This window comes from Zonotrichia albicollis, chromosome 2 (assembly GCF_047830755.1).
Source record: "Zonotrichia albicollis isolate bZonAlb1 chromosome 2, bZonAlb1.hap1, whole genome shotgun sequence".
In the NCBI taxonomy this organism is placed as follows: Eukaryota; Metazoa; Chordata; class Aves; order Passeriformes; family Passerellidae; genus Zonotrichia; species Zonotrichia albicollis.
In genome coordinates this window covers 101,775,976-101,797,552 of record NC_133820.1, presented here as the reverse complement: position 1 = coordinate 101,797,552, position 21,577 = coordinate 101,775,976, and the positions used below count along the sequence as shown (strand labels likewise).

The window sequence follows — 21,577 nt, the reverse complement described above, 5'->3', positions numbered from 1 at the left end:
TTAGTGAATTAATCTTCTATCAGTTCCTTCCCCTGCAGATGCCAGAAACACCCCAGATGAATTCCTAATGAATTCCTCACCTATCCTAAGCCACAAACCTCTCTCTTCCCTCACAGCCGAGACCCACAGCACTCAGGAGACCATAATGAGCATCTCACCTCCTGCTGAAGCTGTGCCAGCAGAGAGCAAGGGAGAGCCAGGCCCCCTCTGTAAATTACTTTTGATAAATCTGGCCGGTGCTGGGGCCTTGGCTCTGTGATAGAGGGATCAGTTCCAGATCAGTTGCAGATGAATACACACACACACACACACACACACAGAGTGCATACTCTATATATTGCAGTTGTATATAAATATGTACATTGAATATGTGTGTGTATATATACACATAGCCACGAGTGCATGGTGGGGGAGCTGTGCACTGGCAGTTCCCTGTGATGAGATGTGGAACACAGGCAGGCACAGCCGATCTTGGGAGTGGGACCAGACCCCATGGCTGCCTTCACCACTCACTGTAAGATGCTGGTCCCTCAGCAATGTCCCAGACCCAGCCTGAATGCTGCTTCAGGAAATTGCTCCTGTTTCCCCCTCACACATCTTTCCTCTTCTGAAAAAGATCACTCGAATCTGCACTCAAAGATTTTCCCTCACTGCCCTTCATCCCCCAGCACCTGTGAGCGAAAGCTCAGGCATCTCTGCTCATCCTTTTTGTAAGGACTTGTTCCATGATCATGAAGTGATAGGACAAGGCATAAGAGCTTCAGACTGAGTAACCTGGTCTTTGGGAAGGTGTCCCTGCTCATGGTGGGGAGGGGTTGGAATGAGATCATCATTAATGTTGCTCCCAACCCAAACCATTCTATGATTCTATTACCCCAGTTCAAGTGTCAGTGTCAAACAACAGCTCCACACCAAGTGCCCCTTGCACTCTGCAGGAGCCACATCTTCCCACAGAGAGAGAGTGGGAGGGAGCAGCACCCTCCCGATCCCTGTGATCGAAGCACTTCCACAGGAGGCTGGGGTCCCAGCTCAGCTCCCATGCAAATGTGAACCAGAGCTGGTTTTTCTTTTCTGTCACTGTTTTCGAGTGGTTTTTCCCTGTAGCCCCATGCTTCAAGTGTCAGCAGACAGCACCATGTGCTGGAGCCAAGGCCCCTTCTCCTGAATCAATGCACTCTTTCATCAGGTTAACTCTGACAGTCCGTTTGCTAAAACCACCGGAGCTTTGGGATTGCAATTTGCAGAATATAGCTAGAAGGGACAGGAGTGAAGAGCACATATGCAAGGCTACATGGAAAAGCTGTGATGGAGTTAATTTATAAAACCAGGGCAATAATTCATGAATATTCATGGTTTACTGCTATATTGGTAATGGCAAAGGGTGTTTTGTTCAGCTGGTTGGTTTGCAGCAAGCCTTGTGTGGGAGCTGGGGCTCTGCAGAACTTCAGGTGCTTCGTGCCTCTCAACCAAGGAAATACAAAGCACAGAACCTCTTCTGGATACTAGATACACCATGATGACTCAAGAAACTGCTGGGATAAAATGCAATCTTGTGAAACCCAGAGAAAGGATTGACTCAAGCACAAGGTTATTGTAGAAATTCATTGCTCTAGTGATGGAAGAAGTGATTGACAGAAGACTATAAACCTCAGGTTTAAAGTGAGTGCAGTGTCTTTAAGAAGAGGTCACATTCTCAGTTCAGGGGACAGAAGTTTTTGACACAAAGTAAGAAAAGCATCACAGCACTTCTTTTCAAAGGCGAGGTGAAAGGTGACTGATGTTTCCCCAGTAGCAATTTCTATTTCTTTTCAGGCTGTTATAAGGACGTAAGGCAGTTTTGCCCAAGTCTTGTAGTAAGACATGTATTTTTTCTGCTGAGCTTGCAACTACTGCATTGTTGTTCCAAGTATTTACCCCTGAGTGAATATCCAAGTTTATTGACAAGTCTGCAGAGTTTTTCTGTTATTTACCATGAAAAGCCACAGTTGCTGTGTGTACAGCTGGAATTCTGCAGTGTTTTCCTGGGATCTCTCTGTCAGCAGTGACACTGCTCTTTTTAAAACCTCCCTTTCTTCAGCATCACCAGGATCACCAGTCCTTGTTCTTCTTGTAGGTGACTTTAACCTGCCAGACATCTGCTGGGAACTTAGTACAGCAGAAAAGAGGCAGTCCAGGAGTTTCTTAGCATGTGTGGATGACAACTTTTGTCACAGCTGGTGAGTGAGCCCACCAAAGGAGGGACTATGTAAGACCTGTTGTTTGCAAATAGAGATGGGCTGGTGGGAGATGTGGTGGTTGGAGCTCTTGATACTTGGTGAAATCAGGAGGAACATCAACATGACTCTTACATTGGACTTCTGGAGAGCAGACTTTGAGCTGTTTAGGAGACTTAGAATGTCCCTTGGGAAGCAGCCCTTAAAAACAGAGGAGTGCAGGAAAGGTGAGTGTGCTTTAAAACAGAGATCTTGAGGGCACAGGAACAGACTGCCCCTGTGTGCCGAAAGATGAGTTGATGAGACAAGCATCCAGCCTGGATGGGCAATGAGGTTTTGAAGGAACTTAGAAATAAAAAGGGGATGTATCATCTTTGGAAGGAGGATCAGGTGTCTCAGGAAATACTTCAGGGTGTTGCAAGACCATGTAGGAAAAAATTAGAGAGGTCAAAGCTCAGCTGGAACTTCATTTGGCAACTTTTGTAAAGGATTATAAAAACATTTTTTACAAATATATTAATGGCAAAAGGAAGGGTAAGACCAACCTCAGTTCTCTACTGGATGGGAGGGAACTTTGTAACTGCAGGTGAGGAGAAGGCGGAAGTGCTAATGCCTTCTTTGCCTCAGTCTTTAGTGGGAAGATGGCTTGTCCTCAGGACAGCTGTCCTCCTGGGCTGGCAGATGGTGTCAGGGAGCAGAATGCTCCCCCTGTTATCCAGGAGGCGGCAGTCAGAGAACTGCTGAGCCACTCGGATGTGCATAAATCCATGGGATCAGATGGGATCTATCCCAGGGTGATGAGGGAGCTGCAGATGAGCTTGTGAAGTCGCTCTCCATCATTTACCAGCAGTCTTGGCTCGCTGGTGAGGCTCCAGATAACTGGATGTTGGCCAATGTGACACCAATTCACGAAAACGGTGGGAAAGAGGATCCTAGAAATCATAGGCCAGTTAGCCTGACCTCAGTACCAGGTAAGGTTATGGAACAGTTTATACTGAGTATCCTCACACAGCACTCACAGGATGGCCAGGGTGTCAGACCCAGCCCGCACGGGTTTAGGAGGGGTAGGTTGTATTTGACCAACCTGATCTCCTTTTATGACCAAGTGACCTGCCTGCTCGATGCAGGAAAGGCTGTGGATGTGTCTGTTTGGACTTCAGCAAGGCCTTTGACACTGTCTCCCACAGCACACTCCTGGAAAAGCTGCAGCCCACGGCTTGGACAGAAGCACTCTGTGCTGGGTTAGGAACTGGCTGCATGGCTGGGCCCAGAGTGTGGTGGTGAATGGTGCTGCATCCAGCTGGTAGCTGTCACCAGTGGTGTCCCTCAGGGTTCTGTGCTGGGGCCAGTTCTGTTCAATATTTTTATTGATGACATGGATGAGGGGATTGAGCCTTTCTTTAGTAAATTTACAGACAACACTAAGCTGGGATCATGTGTCAATCTGTTGGAAAGTAGGAAGGCTCTGCAGACAAACCTGGAATGGTTGGATGGATGGGCAGAGCCCAGTAAGATGCAGGTTAATAAGTCCAAGTGCTGAGTCCTGCATTTTGGCCACAATAGCCCCCTGCAGTGTTGTAGGCTGGGGATGCTGTGTCTGGACAGTGCCCAGGCAGAAAGGGACCTGAGGGTGCTGACAGCCGGCTGAACATGAGCCAGCAGTGAGCCCTGGTGGCCAAGAAGGCCAAGGGCTCCTGGCCTGGATCAGGAGCAGTGTGGCAGCAGGAGCAGGGAGCTCACCCTTCCCCTGTACTGGGCACTGGTGAGGCCACACCTTGAGTGCTGTGTCCAGTCCTGAGCCCTCAGTTTGGAAAGGATGTTGAGATGCTTGAGTGTGCCCAGAGGAGGCAACAAGGCTGGAGAGGGGCTGGGAACACAAACCCTGTGAGGAACCACTGAGGGAGATGGGGGTGCTTAGCCTGGAGAAAAGGAGACTCAGGGGTGACCTTGTAATTCTCTACAACTGAAAGGTGGCTGCAATCAGCTGGGGGTTGGTCCCTTTCTCCAGGCAGCAGCTGACAGAACCAGAGGATGCAGCTTTAAGCTGCACCAAGGGAAATATAGGTTGGATATTAGGAAAAAGTGTTTTATGGAAAGAGTGATAAAGTACTGGAGTTGTATGCCCAGGAAGGTGTGGAGTCACCAAACACATTTCTGGATGTGTTTAAGAAAAATTGGATGTCGCACTCAGTGCCATGGTTTAGTTGAAGTATTGGGGCATGGATTGGACTTGATGATCTTAAAGGTCTCTTCCAACCTAACGATTCTGTCTATGGAGGGGTTTCAGGATTGTTTTAGGGCTTGATTTGCCTCTATTGGCACCCCAGTGCTGGAAGCTCTCTGCTGGCCTGGTTGGGCAGCATTCTCAAGGGCAATAAGTAAGAAAGTCTGCACCAATGATGTCATTTGGTTAAATGTCTTTCATCACCACTGGTGACAGTAGTAGACCCTTGATGTAGAAATTTCATTGAAAGATGTTAATTAATGCTGTCAGCAGGGTTGTTCCCCAGGCAGCCCTGGAATGAGGAGCAGTGAGCAGGGCCCCTTTCAGTGTGGTGTAAACTCCATCAAGCCCCTGAGCATAGCAAAGACCATGGATTGGAAGGAAGCCTGCAGCTGGATAGCAGGATAGAACTAGTGGGTTCATTACTTTCCCAGCATGGGGTTAGACTGATGACTATGGTCTTGCAAGCCTGAGGCAAAAAACTGGGAGCAATCCAGTGGAAACCACTCTGAACCTGACTTCAAGAATATACAGGCAGGAGCAAGGCAAGGAGCTCACTGAAGAATTCTGGCAGCTTTTTTGGGGGGAGGCATAATCTCTGACTCAAAGCATCCTGAATTTTAAAGTGTTTTACTATTTTTACTATAGTTAATATTTTACATTTTGCCTAAAATTTTGTACAAAGAGATCTCTGAATAGGAGAGATGCCTCTGCTTTTGCCTCTCATCACAGTAGCTGTTGAGAGGACTGTGGTTTGTTCATTAAAATGTAAGAGATAGTATCAGTAATGGCTATTCAAGGATATTCAGTAATTCCAAGCACAACAAAAAGCACACTAAAAAGATTGATTGTGGTTTCTTTCCCTCTTTCTTTATTAGGATTCATGATTTTAAGTGCTTCAACACAGTAATGTTCTTAAATTCAGTATAGCTTAAATCCTTATATAATCACCGGACTCCCAAAGTTGGATTTCCAAGAAAACCCCCCCACCAAATATAATGAGATTTATGATAAAATAATGAGGCTTTATGTCATCATAACTTGATAGGCAAATAGAGAAGTTGGAAATTGGCCAGGGAGTGCAGGAGATGACACTTCATCTTTTACAAGTAAACACGTGTAGATTTTAACAATCCACTAAAATGACCCAGTTGAACAAGAACATGGCAGCACTGAACAGTGTTCCTAACATCCAGAAAATCATTACTTTCTGCTAATAAGGTTTCCATAGATCTCCCAGCCATATTGTCCAGGTTGCTTGCCTTAGGGTAGAGGCACTTGGCACTCCAAATGATTTTCTGCAGCCTCTTCCAAGAAAACAGCAGGAGCCGTGTTTTCCTTCCAAACAGAAGGAAGAATATTTAAATCATCAGTCAGTTCTTTCCAAAATATTTTGAATTTCATACTATTTCTTCCACTGCCCCAGAGATATCCTGACAGTGAGAGGATCAGCCCCAAGACCCAGAGCAAACATCTTTTCTTTAGGAAAAATTTATTTGTTGTCAGCTGTGAGTCTCATTGTCCTTGGCACATGGCTTGGGACACCTTTCAGCCATTGCATCTCAACTGGTTGCACTATTTCTTTAGTCCATTTTAGTAATAAATATTAGAGCTCATATTTTCCATAGAAAATAGCTTAAAATAAAGTTGCTAGGATTTTTTTTTTCTCCTGCTTGGCTACTGCTGATATTTTCCTCAGCTTCTGTCAGAGCCTGCCAGGTAAGAAATGGTGTCTGTTGGTCTGTCCATCCTCCTCCCTTCACTGACTGACAGTACTTTGCTGCCCTCACTGCAGAATTTACCTTACTGCTCTGCTGATAAGCACAGTGAGAAGCAGATTAGTTCAGCAACGTTATCAGATCATGGCTGCTTCCTTTCCACAGAGGGATAAAAACATTCTCTAAGAAATCCTTCTCCTTTTTCTCTTCCACTGCCTCCAGCATACTTTTAGGATAAACCTGGAAGCATATAGAAAATCTGTATGTCAGATTTAACAGGAAGGGAGGTGGAGAGGGACTGTATTACATGAATACATGTTTTTCTGACATGGCCTGATTTCATTTAAATGATTCTTTACTGCTGTCATTTGGAGTACTTAGTTTTTATGCTTCTTATTTCTGAGCAATATTTTACTTGTGTTCATTGCCTTATTTTATTATTCACATCCAGAACGTACACACACTCTCATAAAAAAACCCTGAACAAACAAACAAAAAAAAAAATAAAAACCCAGATCCACCCAACAAACAAGCTGCACCTACTCAAAGATTAGAAAATGCAAAATCTCAAAAATCTGAAATCTTAGCAATGGCAGCGAGTAAAATGTGGGCATGTGGCAGAGTGGATTTCAGCCTGTGCAGGGAAGTTCACCAGCAGAGCAGGTTTGCCTTCTGAGGAGCCAAGAGCCTGAGACAGTGACAGGTGGATCTGCAGTAGGTCTGTGCAAGGTTTCCCTCCCTGCGCCTCAGCCCCACAGCGCCAGGAGCTGCAGCGGTGCTGGGCAGCCTGGGCAGCAGGGCCAGCCCTGTGCTCCTCTGTTGGGAATTTAGCTGCTAGAAAATGGAAAAGTACAAAACCATGGCTAATTCCAAGTCCTGCACCTGCACAGATAGCAGCGTCCTTGGGCCTAGCTGTGGTATAATAACAAACAGTGAAAGAGACATGAGAAAAGAGAGATGTAACCCCTAAGGAATGAGGAAGAGTTGATAGTATAGTTTAACCAATAGATTGCTTAGCTTACAGAATATTCATAAGCTTATTACTCGCTGTATAAGTGTCTGATGCTCTCTTCAATAAATGGAATTTGCTTATCACTCATATTGAGTGTCTGAGTCTCCCCTCACTAACAAATGGCTCGTTCCCCGGCAAAGGCCTCATTCTGTGCAACACTCCTCCTCTGCTCCTCACCTGGGCAACCTGGGCAGCCTGGGCAGCAGGGCCAGCCCTGTGCTCCTCCTCTGCTCCTCACCTGGGCAGCCTGGGCAGCAGGGCCAGCCCTGTGCTCCTCCTCTGCTCCTGCAGCTCCTCTGCTCCTCACCAGCACAGCCAGGAGCTTCGGAGACCTGCAGAGACACAGCCCCTGCCTGCTGAGTGCGTGCTGTAAAAATACATGGGTTTCATTTGAAATGGGAGAAAGTGTGCGCAATTTCATGGGGAAAGAAAAGAGGGGCATCCCACAGAGCCTGAAAAGTTTGAAGCCCACGTTTCAAAGCAGAGGAGCGGGAGCATTGCCTGGAGTGTGCCAGGCATTTTCAGCATTAACAAACAACCTGCTTTCCCCTGCCTGCCTTCCCAGGCAGGTGGGGATCACACGGGCTGCAGTTTCCAGCAGCACTGCCAGCCTGCCCGAGGCAGGCCCACGGGATGCAAAACGTCTGCCCAAACAGCCAAAATACAAAGCACAGCAGCAGAGGGCAGGTGACTGCTCTCTCCTTGGGTCAAAAACGAGCCCTTGGGAGCCTTACAGGAACATACAGTGCACGGCAGCTTGGAGCATGATTCTCAGGTTATTAGAGCAGAAACCTCACTTGTCGTCCTGGCTTTATCAAACATGACCTTACACCTCTCTTGATCTGCTCTGTGGCCACTCTCGCTGGCACTGCTTTATATCTGTGCTTCCCAGTTCCACCAATGCCCTGCCTTGTGAACAAGCCCACGCTTCTGCCCATCTGATGTTGGATTACCTCTCTGATTTACAGCTCAGTTTGTTTCCAGGAGGATGCACTCTCTGTACTGTCTCAGTGCTGCTGCTGTGTAAGAGATCATGGCATCTTTAATCTTCCCCTGTGAAGCCCCGCTGCATCCAGCTGTCCCTGGATGCCAGTGACTTCAAAGGGTGGGTGGCTGTGAGCTATGGAAATTTGAGGGAAGGCTTTTTGCCCGTTGTGGCCATTTAGGCACCCACCCTGCAGGTATTCATGCACACATGCATTTTTAATCACAAGAGCCCTAAGGAATCCCATTTATCTCAGAAAGATTAAATCCCACTCTATGCCTGGATCTCACAAAACTGTTGTACTGAAATGTGGCTCAGCTGGAAATGTGGGCATTTCATGCCCATCTCTGCTCTCCTGGGCCTGTGGTGAGTGACAGAAAGAAAGGCTGCTGGTCTCTGATCCCAAATCACAGCACAGGGCCTGACCCAGCTCACATCAGCTCTCCTTGTGCTGGTAGGACTGCACAGCTCCTGAGCCCATGCTGGCTCTTATCAGCCAAGCAGAAGAGCCTGCCTGCACTTGTCAGGGCAGAGAGGCCCCCGGGGTCCTAGCTCACTCCTCAAGGCACTGGCATAATTGCTCCTTTGCCCTGGAACTCCTGCCACAGAGGATGGCACAGAGGAGATAACATGCTGCCATCTATCTCCAGCATGTTTTTTCTCTTCCATCAAAAATATCCTGGCAGGCAAGACAGCCATGGTTTTGGTCAGATCACTCAGGTTTTGGGCCAGACCAGACACCAGCTTTAATCTGAAAGTTAATCAGCTTCAGAGAGAGGAATTCTGAGGATGTAATTCTTCAAGTAGGAATAAGCAATTCAATCACTTATATTTACCAAAACCAACACAAAATTATTTTGCCTCCTCCTCTCTCAAGATCTGCCATTACAAATCTTTGTATCTGACTCCTTTCTTATTTTGAAGAGAACCACAGTGATTTTTGCTTTGAAGAACCTTGTCCTGGTTTAACACACTTTCACACCCTGCATGGCAGATCTGAAGTACTGCTCCTGAGTGAAGGACAGTGACTGCCTTTTTATTAGGTAATGTTATCACCTCATGGCAACAATTCAGAGATGCTTTTAGCTGGTAATTATTTATTAAAATGATCTGCAAGTGTAGTGCATGTTCCTGAATGGTATTTGGGGAATTAGGGAGGACCTGAGCTGGGTAATGCCCTGATGCCCTGATGACACCAATCTCTTTCTCTCACATGTGATTCCAGGTTAGGGTTTAGCCATACAGCAGCAAGTAAACACCCAGACAAACCTTTGAGGATTTATTTTACCTTACAGAAATGACACTGGCACAGTAATGACTCTATGATATATTGGGGGAGGCCACACTGTGGTATTGGACTGTTTATTTTTACAAACTCATAACTAGAAAAGAAACATCTTCTTAAAGATGATCACTTAAACCTGTAATTTTTATGTTGATTAATGTAGATGTAGGGACAGCAATATAACTGATGTTGGTAGTCAAATAGAATCATTTAGGCTGGAAAAGACTTCTGAGGTCAGCAGGTCCAACCACTGACCAATCACCACATGGCCAACTAAGCCATAGCAGTGCCATGCAGTGCCACATCCAGCTGTTTCTTGGACACTCCCAGGGATGGTGACTCCACCATCTCCTCAGGGAACCCATTCCAGTGATTTATCCTTTCTGAGAAGAAGTTCTTTCTGAATTTCCGTTGTTGATAATCACTTGTTAGCCAGTCATGGTAAGATCACTGTATCATAGAAACATTTAGTAGGGAAAGACTTTTAAGACCATGGAGTCCCACAGCAAACCTTCCACTGCTGAGTCCATCACTAAACCATGTCTCTAAGTGCCAAATCCATCCATCCATCCTTTTAAAAACCTCCAGGGACCATGACTCCAATGCTTTGCTGGACAGGAGGGAGGAGATAGGAGCAGAGAAGAAACTTTCTGCTGTTTGTTTTTGGTTTTTTTTTTTTCAACTAAGAGAAAATGACAAATCAGTTATACTTTGAAGACCACCATACCCATCATGGGAGCACAATTTTCAGAGGCTGGGCCTGACCAGATGCTGTGCAAAATTTAGGCACTTGGATAAGAAAAGTTGTGTTTCTGCTAATTTAAATACAGTAGTTGTCCTTGGGTTTAGTAAAGCAAATCCTTTACACTTGATAATTTTGTTGAAATTTTTGTAATGAGTTTGAGTTGGGCATGCCTTGAAAAATTATTTTACACTTAAAAAAAAAGCACCTAATACAACCAAATCATTGAATCATTACAAATTCACTATATATGTCCACAGAAAAGCTTTTCCATAATACTAATCTTGCTTGACTTAATAATTTTATTTTGTACTTAAAACAATGCATACTGAGATGTTTGAAGAGGAAGGAGAGAAATGCACAAAAGAGACAAGAAATGCATAGCAGGAAGAAGAGAGGAATACAGAGTGGAGAGAGGACTTTTTAATCTGATAAGAAGGAACACATGTTGTAAGGTATGCATTTGAGTGAAGAAGCCAAAACCCTAAAGTCTCCACTGCTGTCACCATTCCTATAGAATTCTCATCAAACCTACAGTCTCAATATATGAAACAATCAATCAGTGTCCCTAGCCATGGAGAGATCCCACTGCACAAGGCACAGATTGATTTCCTAGGCAACTCCAGGCAAGGCTAAAAAAATAAACAGATTAAAACAAAGGCTGACAAAATACCTTCATTTTGATTTCATTATGAACAAATACCAACTCTTATTATTTCATCCAAGCTTTCTCCTATTTGACTCCAATCTCCACTTAAATATGATATATTTTCATTTTAAAATAAGCTCTCATAACAGAGGACTAAACCCTTATATGAAAATAAACAATACAAACCAGGAATATTAATCAAAGATCTGAGCACATTTTCTGCATAGCAAATATGTTGGAAAATGTATCTTCCTATTCCCTTCCCCTACTGTAAAGGCAGCTTCAGGAACAAATTATCCCAAATGATCTGAGTTTATGACAAGAACCACTACACTTATGAAACACATGTAATTTGCTTACTGTTATTTGAATTTTGTGCATGGACAATGCATGTGCAGGTAGTGGAGCAGTCTCCCTTCTGAAGCACTTTTAACTTAATTGGATGTGTAATGGGCTCAGAGTCTAAGGGGAAACATCAGATGGATGTTAACAACACCGGCACAACTTCTAAAGAATTCTCTTGGACTATGGGGATCTTTCCTAGTCAAGGAGAGGGTTTTTCTCCTTTTCAAAAGACAGTCTCTGTCACAAGTACTCTTCTTGATCCTGAAATATTACTTTATACAGAGATGTCAGAGGACCTGAATTTTGCATGTGGTCAGCCCAGAGTGATGTCATCTAGCCTTAAAATCAATGTATCTCTCTTGGATGTGAAGGGAAGGAGAAGACAGGTGGTAGCGTAGAGTTTTTACATTCACAAGTCACCTATAAAATGGATTTCTCCAAATTTATACAAAAATGCCAGCTGAAGCCATGTTTCCTCCAACCTAAGCAATATTGTTTTCCCATCAATTGCTCAGCAGTGGCTTCAGGCAATACCTGAAAAAGGTTGGTGGCTGATGACAGGACTATAAGTAACAGAGAGGCTTCAAGTAAGAGGCAGAGGAGGCAAAGGACACTGGTGTAACATTAGAAAAGCCAACAGGCAAGAGTGATTTTACAAGGCCTTGACAAATTCCATTTACTCCCCAAAGTTAATGACTTGTGCTTGTGCCTCCTGCCTAGAATGAAAACTCATTCTCCAGCTGAGGATGAAATTTGTGTGTGTCAGAACTCAGTCCATCCCTCTGGGTGTCCAGAGTTGCTGGGGCCCCTGCCGGGGGGCTTGGAGACCCTGGCACGCAGCCCAGAACACCTGGGGATTTGATTATGACCCGTGGAGCAAATTACCAGCTTTGTATGAGGACCTGAAAGTCACAGAAATTTAAATAATGTAACAGTAAAATTATCACTGGGTGAAAAGGCAGATTTTGGGATTTTTAGAATGGGGGTTTTGGGGACAATATGGAGGGACTTCGGCATGTCCAGTCCTTCTTCTTCTTCTTCTTCTTCTTCTTCTTCTTCTCTACCTCCATCTTCTGCTGTGATGCTGACACTTTGGGATTGGTTTAGAATAGAAGTTCACTGTCTAACATAGGTGATAGGTATTGGAAAGTAATTGTAAATATGTTATATGTAGTTTGTAGTATAAAATGACACCATCCCCCCGAGGGCGGTCAGAGTGCCGCTGGCTGCCCTGCTGAGTGGACCTCAGCTGGGCAGGGAGAAAAATTTTATAGAGAAGATATAATAAACAACTTTAAGAATGAAAACTGAAGAACTCCGGCTCGTTCTTCAGATGCACGGGCCAAAACAGAGATTTTTCGCATATCTCAGGGCTGCAATTAACAACTAAACTCCCGAGATGTGTGGTGAGTGGTAAGAACGTTCTCTACAAGCACAGCCTTCACAAAGCAGAGGAACACAGATGTGCATCTTCCCATAGCTACACTGAGACCCAGCCATCAGATTTAATGGCTGCCACAGGGAAGGACTGACGTCAGGGCTTACCCTTCCTATAACTGAAAATTCACATTTGAGGCATGCTCTGTTAACTGTTCAATTCCAAAGGTTTCAGCATCTTTTCTCAGTAACCACACTTGGCAATCAATATTTTCAGAGGCCTCTGACACAGCCTTAAAGGCATCCCATCTGTCTGTCATTGGAAGGCTTCTCATCTCTATACATCCACATTAGTATTCACAGGGAATGAAGCCATATTAAAAAATACATTGAGTATGAGGCCTCTAAAAATGCCCTGGTGGATTTATTACTGAGTGTCAGTGTGTTGGAACACCCAAATGAACATTCACATGAGAAGCCCCTGAAAACAGCAGACCCCACACACTGTTTTACAGACAATGATTCTTTATATCATTAAGTCTTCCCTATGGTAAATCAAGCCAAACACAGCATGCAAACATTTCTGTATTTCAGCCTGTGCTAAATAAATGCTATTTCCTATTATTTTTTAGACAGATGTTTCTCTTTGAATTTTCATGCTCTAAACACAGATCATTCTACAGTCACCTTAAAACTCTGCAGGTATACATGAATGTATGTGAATAAACTGCAAATGGTAAAATATGCAGAACCTCTGCATGCCAATTTTTTAAAAAATATTATCTGTACATCACTGCTCTCTGCACTTTTTAAGGGATGGTGTTCTTCCACACTACCAAAACTTCCCTGAACAGGACAGATTCTTAAAAAAGTCCAAAGTAAGAGTTATTCATGGGAATGATCTTCTTTATTAGGCACTTGTTTGAGGCCAAGAATATAGCTTGGCTGAAACCAAGACCTTAGGAGGTCTTAGCATGAGTTAATTTCAAAGAGTTTAGGGGCAGCCCATGCCTGATTTAGCCACATACCTCCAAACATCACACACAGAGCAGGCTGCCTTGCCCCAGGTCCTCTTGCCCAGCCTGCAGCACAGCATTTTCCTGCAGGATTGTGGTGAGCTGTCACTTCTGGCCATTTTAATCAGTCCATCTGTAGGGATGCTGTGGCTGGACTGGGATGTGTGCCCTCAGAGCACTGCAGCTACAGCTGCATCACTGAGTTTTTAATGTCTTCTGCAAACCTGGCTCCAGTCTTCAGGCTGTCTGGACTATGAATAAAGTCCAGCCTGAGGTTGTGTGTCGGATCTCAGGATCTCAGTCCTGAGGTGCCGAGCCACCGAGACCACCCTTGGGGGGCTCGGGAGTCCTGGAATGTTGCCAGAAGTGTCTGGTGGCTGCACTTTGACCCTACACAGGAGACGACCTGTATGAGGATAGGAGGACTTCACCGGGGTGAATGGTGAAGGGATTAGTTAATTAGAGGGTGAGAAACAGGGTTTAGGATTTATGTACAGGGGGGTTTAGAGGAGTAAGATGGAGGAATTGGGGTGTGTCCTGTCCTTCTTCTTCTTCTTCTTCTCCTCCATCTTCTTTGGTGATGGTGGCACTTTTGGATTGGTTATTACTGAGAGTGCACCGAGTAATAAGAATAAATGGTATTGGGGAAAAATGATAAATATTGTACACGTAACAATGGGTATAAAGATACGTGGCTGCCCCGGAGGGCAGACAGTGTGCCCATGGCTGACTGCTGAGCAGATCTCTGTTCGGCTGAAAGAACATCTTTTAGATAAACAATTAATAAACATAAAAACCGAAAGAAGAACTGAAGCCTCTTCTCGTCCTTCGATACGCGGGCTGCCCCAAGGCCACCTCGGGCCTTTCCAGGACCCTCAAACAGCCGAGATTAACCGGACAGTTGTGGGGCAAACATATTAACTGATGATCAGATTTGAAGAGTAAAAGTACACTCTGTCTGCTGCCTTCAGCTTGCTTCCAGGAATCACAGTGAAACTGAATCACTCAATTGTCAAGCTTGCTTTTGTTGCAAATACTCTCCCTTTATTCCCGAAACATGGCATTCTTAATTGTACCTATAAATTACTTCTTCAGTCCTCTAGTGTAGCAGCATGAAAAGCAAGTTTTAACATGGAATGTGACAAATCTACAGAAGTACACAAACCATAAGACATCTGTGTTACAAACTGCACATTTCATCACAGTGATTTTTTTAGTTGTTTTCTCATTGGTTAGCTGCAACAAAGAAAGTAATAACAAACAAGCATTAGATTTCCCAGAGACTCTGCTAATATCCCCTCTATGTCCACTCACTTCTAATACTTTCAGTCATTTCCTCCTCTGCAGAGCACACGTTCACACCCCAGTGTGCACACACAGGTGTGCACAGGCAGACAAAGAGCATCCTTGCAGCAAGGAAAATGCCCTGCATGAGCCTACAGATCACTGAAGGCTAGAACATTTCTTTATGACACCTCACAGCTGTTGTCAGGGAAGGAGTAAGACGCCACAACAATTTTTTCTAAAGAACACTGACACGTTTTTGACATTCTTCCCCTTCTTCCAGCAGACAAATATTTTATCAGTTTACCTTTAATGCAATATGCTTCCTCTCTCCTTCTGCCCAGAAGAAACGACCTTTCCTGCCCCAGAACAAGTTTCTCTTTATTTCAGCGTGCCTTGCCTCCTGCAAGCAGGGCAAGAAGCGAGCCGGGCTGGGAGCCGCGGGACTGGTGGGGATGCCGGGTGTGAGAGGCGCGTTTATTGTGCCTCTCCCAAATCCAGCCCCTCGGCTGCAGGCGTCTGCCCAGCACCCCTTGGACCAAGTGTGGGGAGTCACATTTCTCCTTGATCGGGCCGGCTGCCTGGAGGAAGATGATTGCAAGCAGATGTGCCCGTGTTCTCATGTGAAAGGAATTTCAGCTTTTGTGTCAGCTGTACTGCACGATGAGCGCCCAGCTCCAGGGAGCGTTTTAGTGAACCTTAATTCCTTGCAGGTGCTGGGAACCAGCATGTGTTGGTACAGCAGAGCTGAGACACAGGAGGCACAGCACATCTGGGGTCAGCAGGAGGGTCAGACGTCAAAGGCATGATCAGCAGGCTCCCCTTACTGCAGGGAACAAGGCTGGGGTTCATAAAGGCCCATTTTCCTGGTCAATTTGAGCACCCATTGTGTTCAAAACTTCACAAGGCTGTGGCAGCAAAACTCTGTTTTACCACAAGTGCAGTGGATTCAACTTCTTGTTATGGATGATCCAGGAGGAATAAACAAGATGGACACCAATAATATCAAATTAATTTACCTGAATATGTAAGTAATGAGAGACAAACAATGAGTATGGCATCTGTATATTAAAAAGCTCTTTTATTTAGTGGGATATCCCAGTAATGTTCCAAATGGCTAAGGAAACTTCAAACAATTTAAAGAAACACTTGATGCAGTTACAGCTGTGTTTTGGAGGCACATGATGTATTTTTAGTGCCAGAATGGCTAAGATACGTACCCAGACATTCAGTAGAAATGGATGTACCCTTTGGATCATACTTCAGGATGTCTGGCCACATCAGGGTGAATATTCCTGCTCATGGGACATACCTGGAAGTACACTGACAAAGCAGCTGTAAGAAGTCCACAAGGGCCCAGACTCTGCACATGGGGCTCCCCTCCAGGCAGCCAGGCATATGTCCACCTTCATGTAGGAGCACTGGGAGGACAGGCTTTACTTACTGCCACCACTTGGAAAAAACATGATCATGCAGACTTCAAAAGCACCACCACTGGGGCATGCTGTTTACTCAGCAAAACCCAGTCCACTTGGCACAGATTTTTAAACCTAAAGATGCTGTACCTGGAAGCCACCAAAAGCCTTTTCTTTGCTTTGCTGACTCCACAGAAAACATCAGTGCTTACTTGAGGAGTTGTCTTCTTAAAAAAACAAAATTCAGCTTCAGGTCTGATCTGGGAAGCTCCAATGTAGCAAATGCCTTTTTAACAGCAAAGGTGGGTTAAGCACACTCTGCCCTGCTTTTCCCTACATTGCTGTGTCTGCCCACACAGCCCTTCACAGAGTCGTGCAGTGGTCCAGATCAGGGAAGCAGCTCTGACAGCAAATACCCCAAGGGAAAAGAGAGAAACAGCCTTCCCATCATTTGTCTTGATCTCCTGATTCACCCTCCTACTGATTGAATGAGACACAGCACAGGGGACAAGAAAACACCATGCAATGTTGAGAGCCAAGCCAGATGAGACTGAGACACACTGGGATGTCTCACCACCAAGAAGAGCCTCTCTTCTCCCTCCACCTCTTCCAGTAGCTACTCTCATCTCCTATGCCACCTTGACTCCAACATCACACCTTCACCCACACAGTTTAACTCATTAAATCACCAGAAGAATAGTCTGGCAGAAGAATAATCCAGCAAAAACCAACCCATCAGTAATGGAAGGTTCACCTCTGCTTTAACTGCACGGTTAGATGCTTTGTGGTAAGGGCTATACCAACACACAGGGAGGTGTGCTGGCTGTAGGTATTCCTTAAGAAGCTCTCATAACATTTCAGCCTGTTCTCCTGGAAAATGAAGAAATCTCTGCAGAGATACCTGCTCAAAAGCCACTTGGATGACAAGCTACTCCAGCTTTTTGTCCTGTAAGGGCTTTGAAATCCCCATCCCTCCATCTGGCCCAAAGGTTGTGTCTTTTGTGAGTCATTTCCCTACCAATCAGTGCAATCTGGAAGAGAAATCTAGTCCTTGGGACAATTTTGGGCTGGGAGGTAGAGAGACAAATCTGTCACAAGTATTATTTTTACAGCAGCAGGAAGAAAGAGGCACTCCAGTGGCTTGATTGCTTTTTATCACCTTGCTGACTCCAACTTTTGCAGCAAGAAGAGAGTGCATGTCCTTGCTTGTCCCCGGGCACTCATCTTCATGCAGGTTTCTGTCTGCACACACCTTGCTGGCTTTTTAGAGGCTGAAGCACATGCCAAGGAGTTGCCTTCATGGATGTTTGGCAGTATGCAAGGGACACAAGCCTGCATTGCCCCGTGGAGGGGGTTTCGTGTGACTCCCTCTACTGCACACATGCAGCTCATAGCACCCTGAGCCTCACTGCCCAGCTGCCACAGAGCAGGGGATGCTGAGGCCACCCAGCCCCTCATGGAAGTGTAGCTGATGTTACACTCGGGGCTGATTGAAGGCCACTCATGGGGGAGCTTTGCTGCTCCTTCTTTCTGGCTGCCATGATTCGTGACCACCCATGACTGTCCATGACTGTCCTCCAGCCAGAAGAGCCTGATGATGCCCCAGTGTGCCACTGCCAGAGGTGAAGGGAGATTGCAGCTACACCAGAAAGGCTCATGAGCAAGAACAATCCTGCCAAGAGGCTTAATCCCGGCTCCTTCTGCAGGCTGCATTTCCCAGCCTGAACATTCAGCACATGGGTGATGCAACAAATCAGACAAAAGTCTAATTCCCTGTCTGTCTGGTGAAACACTCTGGGACAAGCCTTCCATAATGCAGAAACTGAAATTTCAGCTAAGCAAGAACTGCATAAAAGGATTTCTGATGTTCCCAGCCACCTTTCTTATAGACCTGTGACTCTAAGACTGCATTTTTTGCAATCAAAACTTTCCTGCACAAACCCAGTGTCCAGAAGAACAGCTCTGAAGTAATATCCCAATTCAGAAGTAAAAATCTTTATATCTTTAGAACTAGTTGCTCAGATAATGTTTTTCGAACACTAAAAAATAAGGGTTAGGAAAACAGTCATGAGACAAATCAAGTAAGACTGGGTGAGAGTTTTGCCTCAGTACATAGCCTTGTGTTATTAAACCAGTAACTGGAGCAGAAAGCTCCTTCTAGACAGATGCAAAAAGCAAAAAAAAAAAGGGGTGTTGACGAGTCATTAGTCTGAATTACTGGAAAGTGGGCAGCAAACTGACAGATAGCTTCCAGCAAATTTCTGTGTAAAGGTTTAGTAGAACTTTCCCACCAAAAGATTTGAGACTTTCAGGACTTTCGCTCCTGATCACTAAGAAAGGCTTAGACATTACCCCAAGGAAGCTTCAATATTTAGAAATCTGATAACACACATGTGATGGGGAAATGTCAGCAGGAGGTGGCTACTTTTAGCACTGTGGGAGATGGACAGAAGGGAATTCTGTTCATTAAGATCGATATTATTGAAATAGTATGTCAGCCTATATCAAAAAGAAAGACAGTTTCCTTTTTTACGTTAGTGATCTTACTTTGTGTTGTCTGTAATTGCTGTAAACAAATCCTGCAGCTACTGAGCTACAGAGTAACTAAATCATCTGTCTTGGGGAAATTCTTCCTGTTCTCCTGCCAACTCTGCCTCTTTTTGGCCACCCCCTACCTCCTCACATTCCAGCCATGGCTCTGTTTGTACTCCTGTATTTTTCACAGTGCCAGTGGCTCAGAGTGGAACATATTTGCACCTCTCTCCCTTATGCTGATGGCCCTTGCTATGAATGGTCCCTCTGTGAGGGCACCCGTGAGCTCTCAGAGCTCAGCAGCATTTTGTTGGGGGCATTGACACTGAGGTACCCTCCTGCCAGCTTTATTCCATAAATAACTACAGCATCATTTTCTGGAGAGGGGTGGTGAGAATGGTGAGAAACCACAGCATCGCTTCCACCATCACCCTGTCCCAGTTAAATGAGTGAATTCCATCAAAATCCTCCTCCCCTTCAGACTTCAATGCTTGTCTAAAGCAGATGGCCCCATAAATAATGCATCCTAGGAAACCCTATCAGTCACCTTTGGGATGTGCTTGAGCTCCTGTCTCTCATCATATCATCACTAGATTAGCTCTGGGAATTCTTTTAATTTAATCCTTTTAACAGGTCATGTGTGCAAGAAGCAGTGACTGGGAAATTACATGCATTTGACTGGACTGTATTGTTGGTAGCCTGAAGTCAGCAGGTCCCCCGCTCGGTCCTTTTGGGGATTTTTTGGGCACTGCACTCAGCTGCTGACCCCTCCCCACCCAAGCCCGAGGCAATGAGACCCAGGACTGGTGTGGGTGGACAGGAGCAGCACCCTCACATGTGGCCAGAGTGTTCTCAGCAGGAAAACTTTGAGCAGGGAGGTACTTACTACCTCCATTGGGAATGGAAAATGTTATATTTATTTTAGGATGTAAGACAGAAATCCGTAAATTCCATTGTCCTTGTCTTTAGTCCCCTATACATATTAAAATTACTGGATTTTAGCAGGATCTCAGAGACATCCCACAGGATTTATTCTCACATTCATGCAAACCTCATTTCAGGTAAGTGGGAAGAAATTCTGGGTACGTGATGAGGGGGGTCCTCTGTACAGTTACTGCCATGGTGACACCAGCCCTGGGGCTTCCTGCCCTCCCTGCCCTGCCACAGCCCCAGCTCCACACACACTGGGAAAATGTCCCTGCTTGGTTTGTGCTCCCTTCATTGCAGTGCTCACAAGGATGGGTGTGCAGGGTGAAGCTGGGGGAGATATGGGGTCTGTTCTCATGGGGAACACAGGCAAGAACAGAACAGCTTTCCATGCCTCCATGCCTGTGGAGCCACAGCCTGCTCCATGTGGTCATACAGGCTGCAGCAGGCAAGCTCAAAATTCCATTTCCAAAGGTTTGGAAACCACTCTGCTTTTTTAAAAAAGTGGTACCGGAAAAGAAAAGCTGGGCTTGAGTCTTTATCTGGAAATGCCTGCAGGATGCAAATATTTGAAAGTAACATTGCTAAACCAGAATGGCTTTTAAATCATAACAAATCATATCTTGCATTTCTGCAATGCCTTTCATCCTATGTTCTCTTCACAAACATAAACACATGAAGTTCAACAACACATCTGGCAAAGCGTTGTGCTGTGTGGGAGCTTTCACATCCCAGTTTGGCAGATGAGCAGACATATGGGGTCAGTGGTGGCTGCCTGCCCCACATCAGACAGGATATCTGCAGCAGTGGTTGGAACATGGCCAAGATCTCAGCTCAAGTTGGGAGAAATCTTTCCCTGGTATCCCTGGGGATTTATTTGTCAAGAGATTTGGTCACAAATCCAGAAAATAAAATCTTGAAGACTGCAGGGAACAAAACAAACTCACCTTTTCCAGCTATCTTTTTTGAGATTTTCTGTGTCCATCCAATGCTTTGGCAATGAGGAGATGTCACCACATTTAGGTTTCTGTCTTCTGTATGCCTGGTTGGTGTTCTGCTGGAAACCGATTATCAAGAGACACATTTACTGTGTGGCAAATCAGAATTTGTTATTATCACCACCCCATTAATTTCCACACACATCTGCTAGAGTACTTGTTTCTGCCTGTGTCTCACATTTATCTTCATCTAATCCACTTTTTACTGCCCTTGTCTTAGTGCCAGCAACTATCATGAGGTACTGTAAACACTTGTTAGTTAACCATTTGTGAGCTTCAAACTCCACATTACATTAGTTGTTGGAGTTTAGTGAGTTTAAGATTTCCCATATCGTTATTATTTTGCTACATCATGGAATAAGTCACAAGTAAGCACCCTGAGATGGCTCCAGCCCCCCAGGGGCAGGAGGGGAGAGGAAGTTTGGGATTTTCAAAGAGGTCCAGGAAGTGAGGAGCCCAGTTCCTCCTGAATATCTATGGGGCTGAGCTGAGCTCAGTCTGTGCCAGCTTCTAGCAAGCTAAACCTAAATCTTTTGATAAGCAAATAAGTCAAGAGGTTTTGTGCATCCTAAGCCTTCTTCAGGTCCAGCACCAGCCTAAATGTGCCCTGGCAGGTCCCACCCCATGGGTTGCTGCCACCCCTCTGATGCAGCAGGAAGGTGGAGTGGTGCCAGCTGGTAGGAAATGTCAGGCTCAGCAGCCTTTCATCTCCTGTCTGTCAGCCACTGTCCAAATAGGACATATCTCCAGTGGAGGGGGAATGCTTCTGAAAAGACAACATATCCTGCTCTCAGAAATGCTGGCTTCATATCTGCACCTACTTCCTACAGGACACCTCAGGTTAAAATGACTTCT

At 45.2% G+C, this 21,577-nt stretch overlaps 1 protein-coding gene across 2 annotated transcripts in view; it reads right to left on the bottom strand.

Moving 5' to 3' along the window:
• ECRG4 (ECRG4 augurin precursor) overlaps positions 1 to 20,724 on the bottom strand; it is a 28,270-nt gene extending 7,546 nt beyond the window's left edge. Inside the window, exon 1 of one of the 2 annotated variants that reach the window (XM_074535877.1) lies at positions 20,672 to 20,724. In XM_074535877.1, the coding sequence (XP_074391978.1) occupies positions 20,672 to 20,709 (38 nt within the window). In that variant the 5' untranslated portion in view covers positions 20,710 to 20,724. Of the gene's footprint in view, positions 1 to 15,157; positions 15,385 to 20,671 lie in introns of those variants that run through there. The other variant, XM_074535878.1, reaches the window with a different exon arrangement.
• Between the last annotated feature and the right edge of the window lie 853 nt (positions 20,725 to 21,577).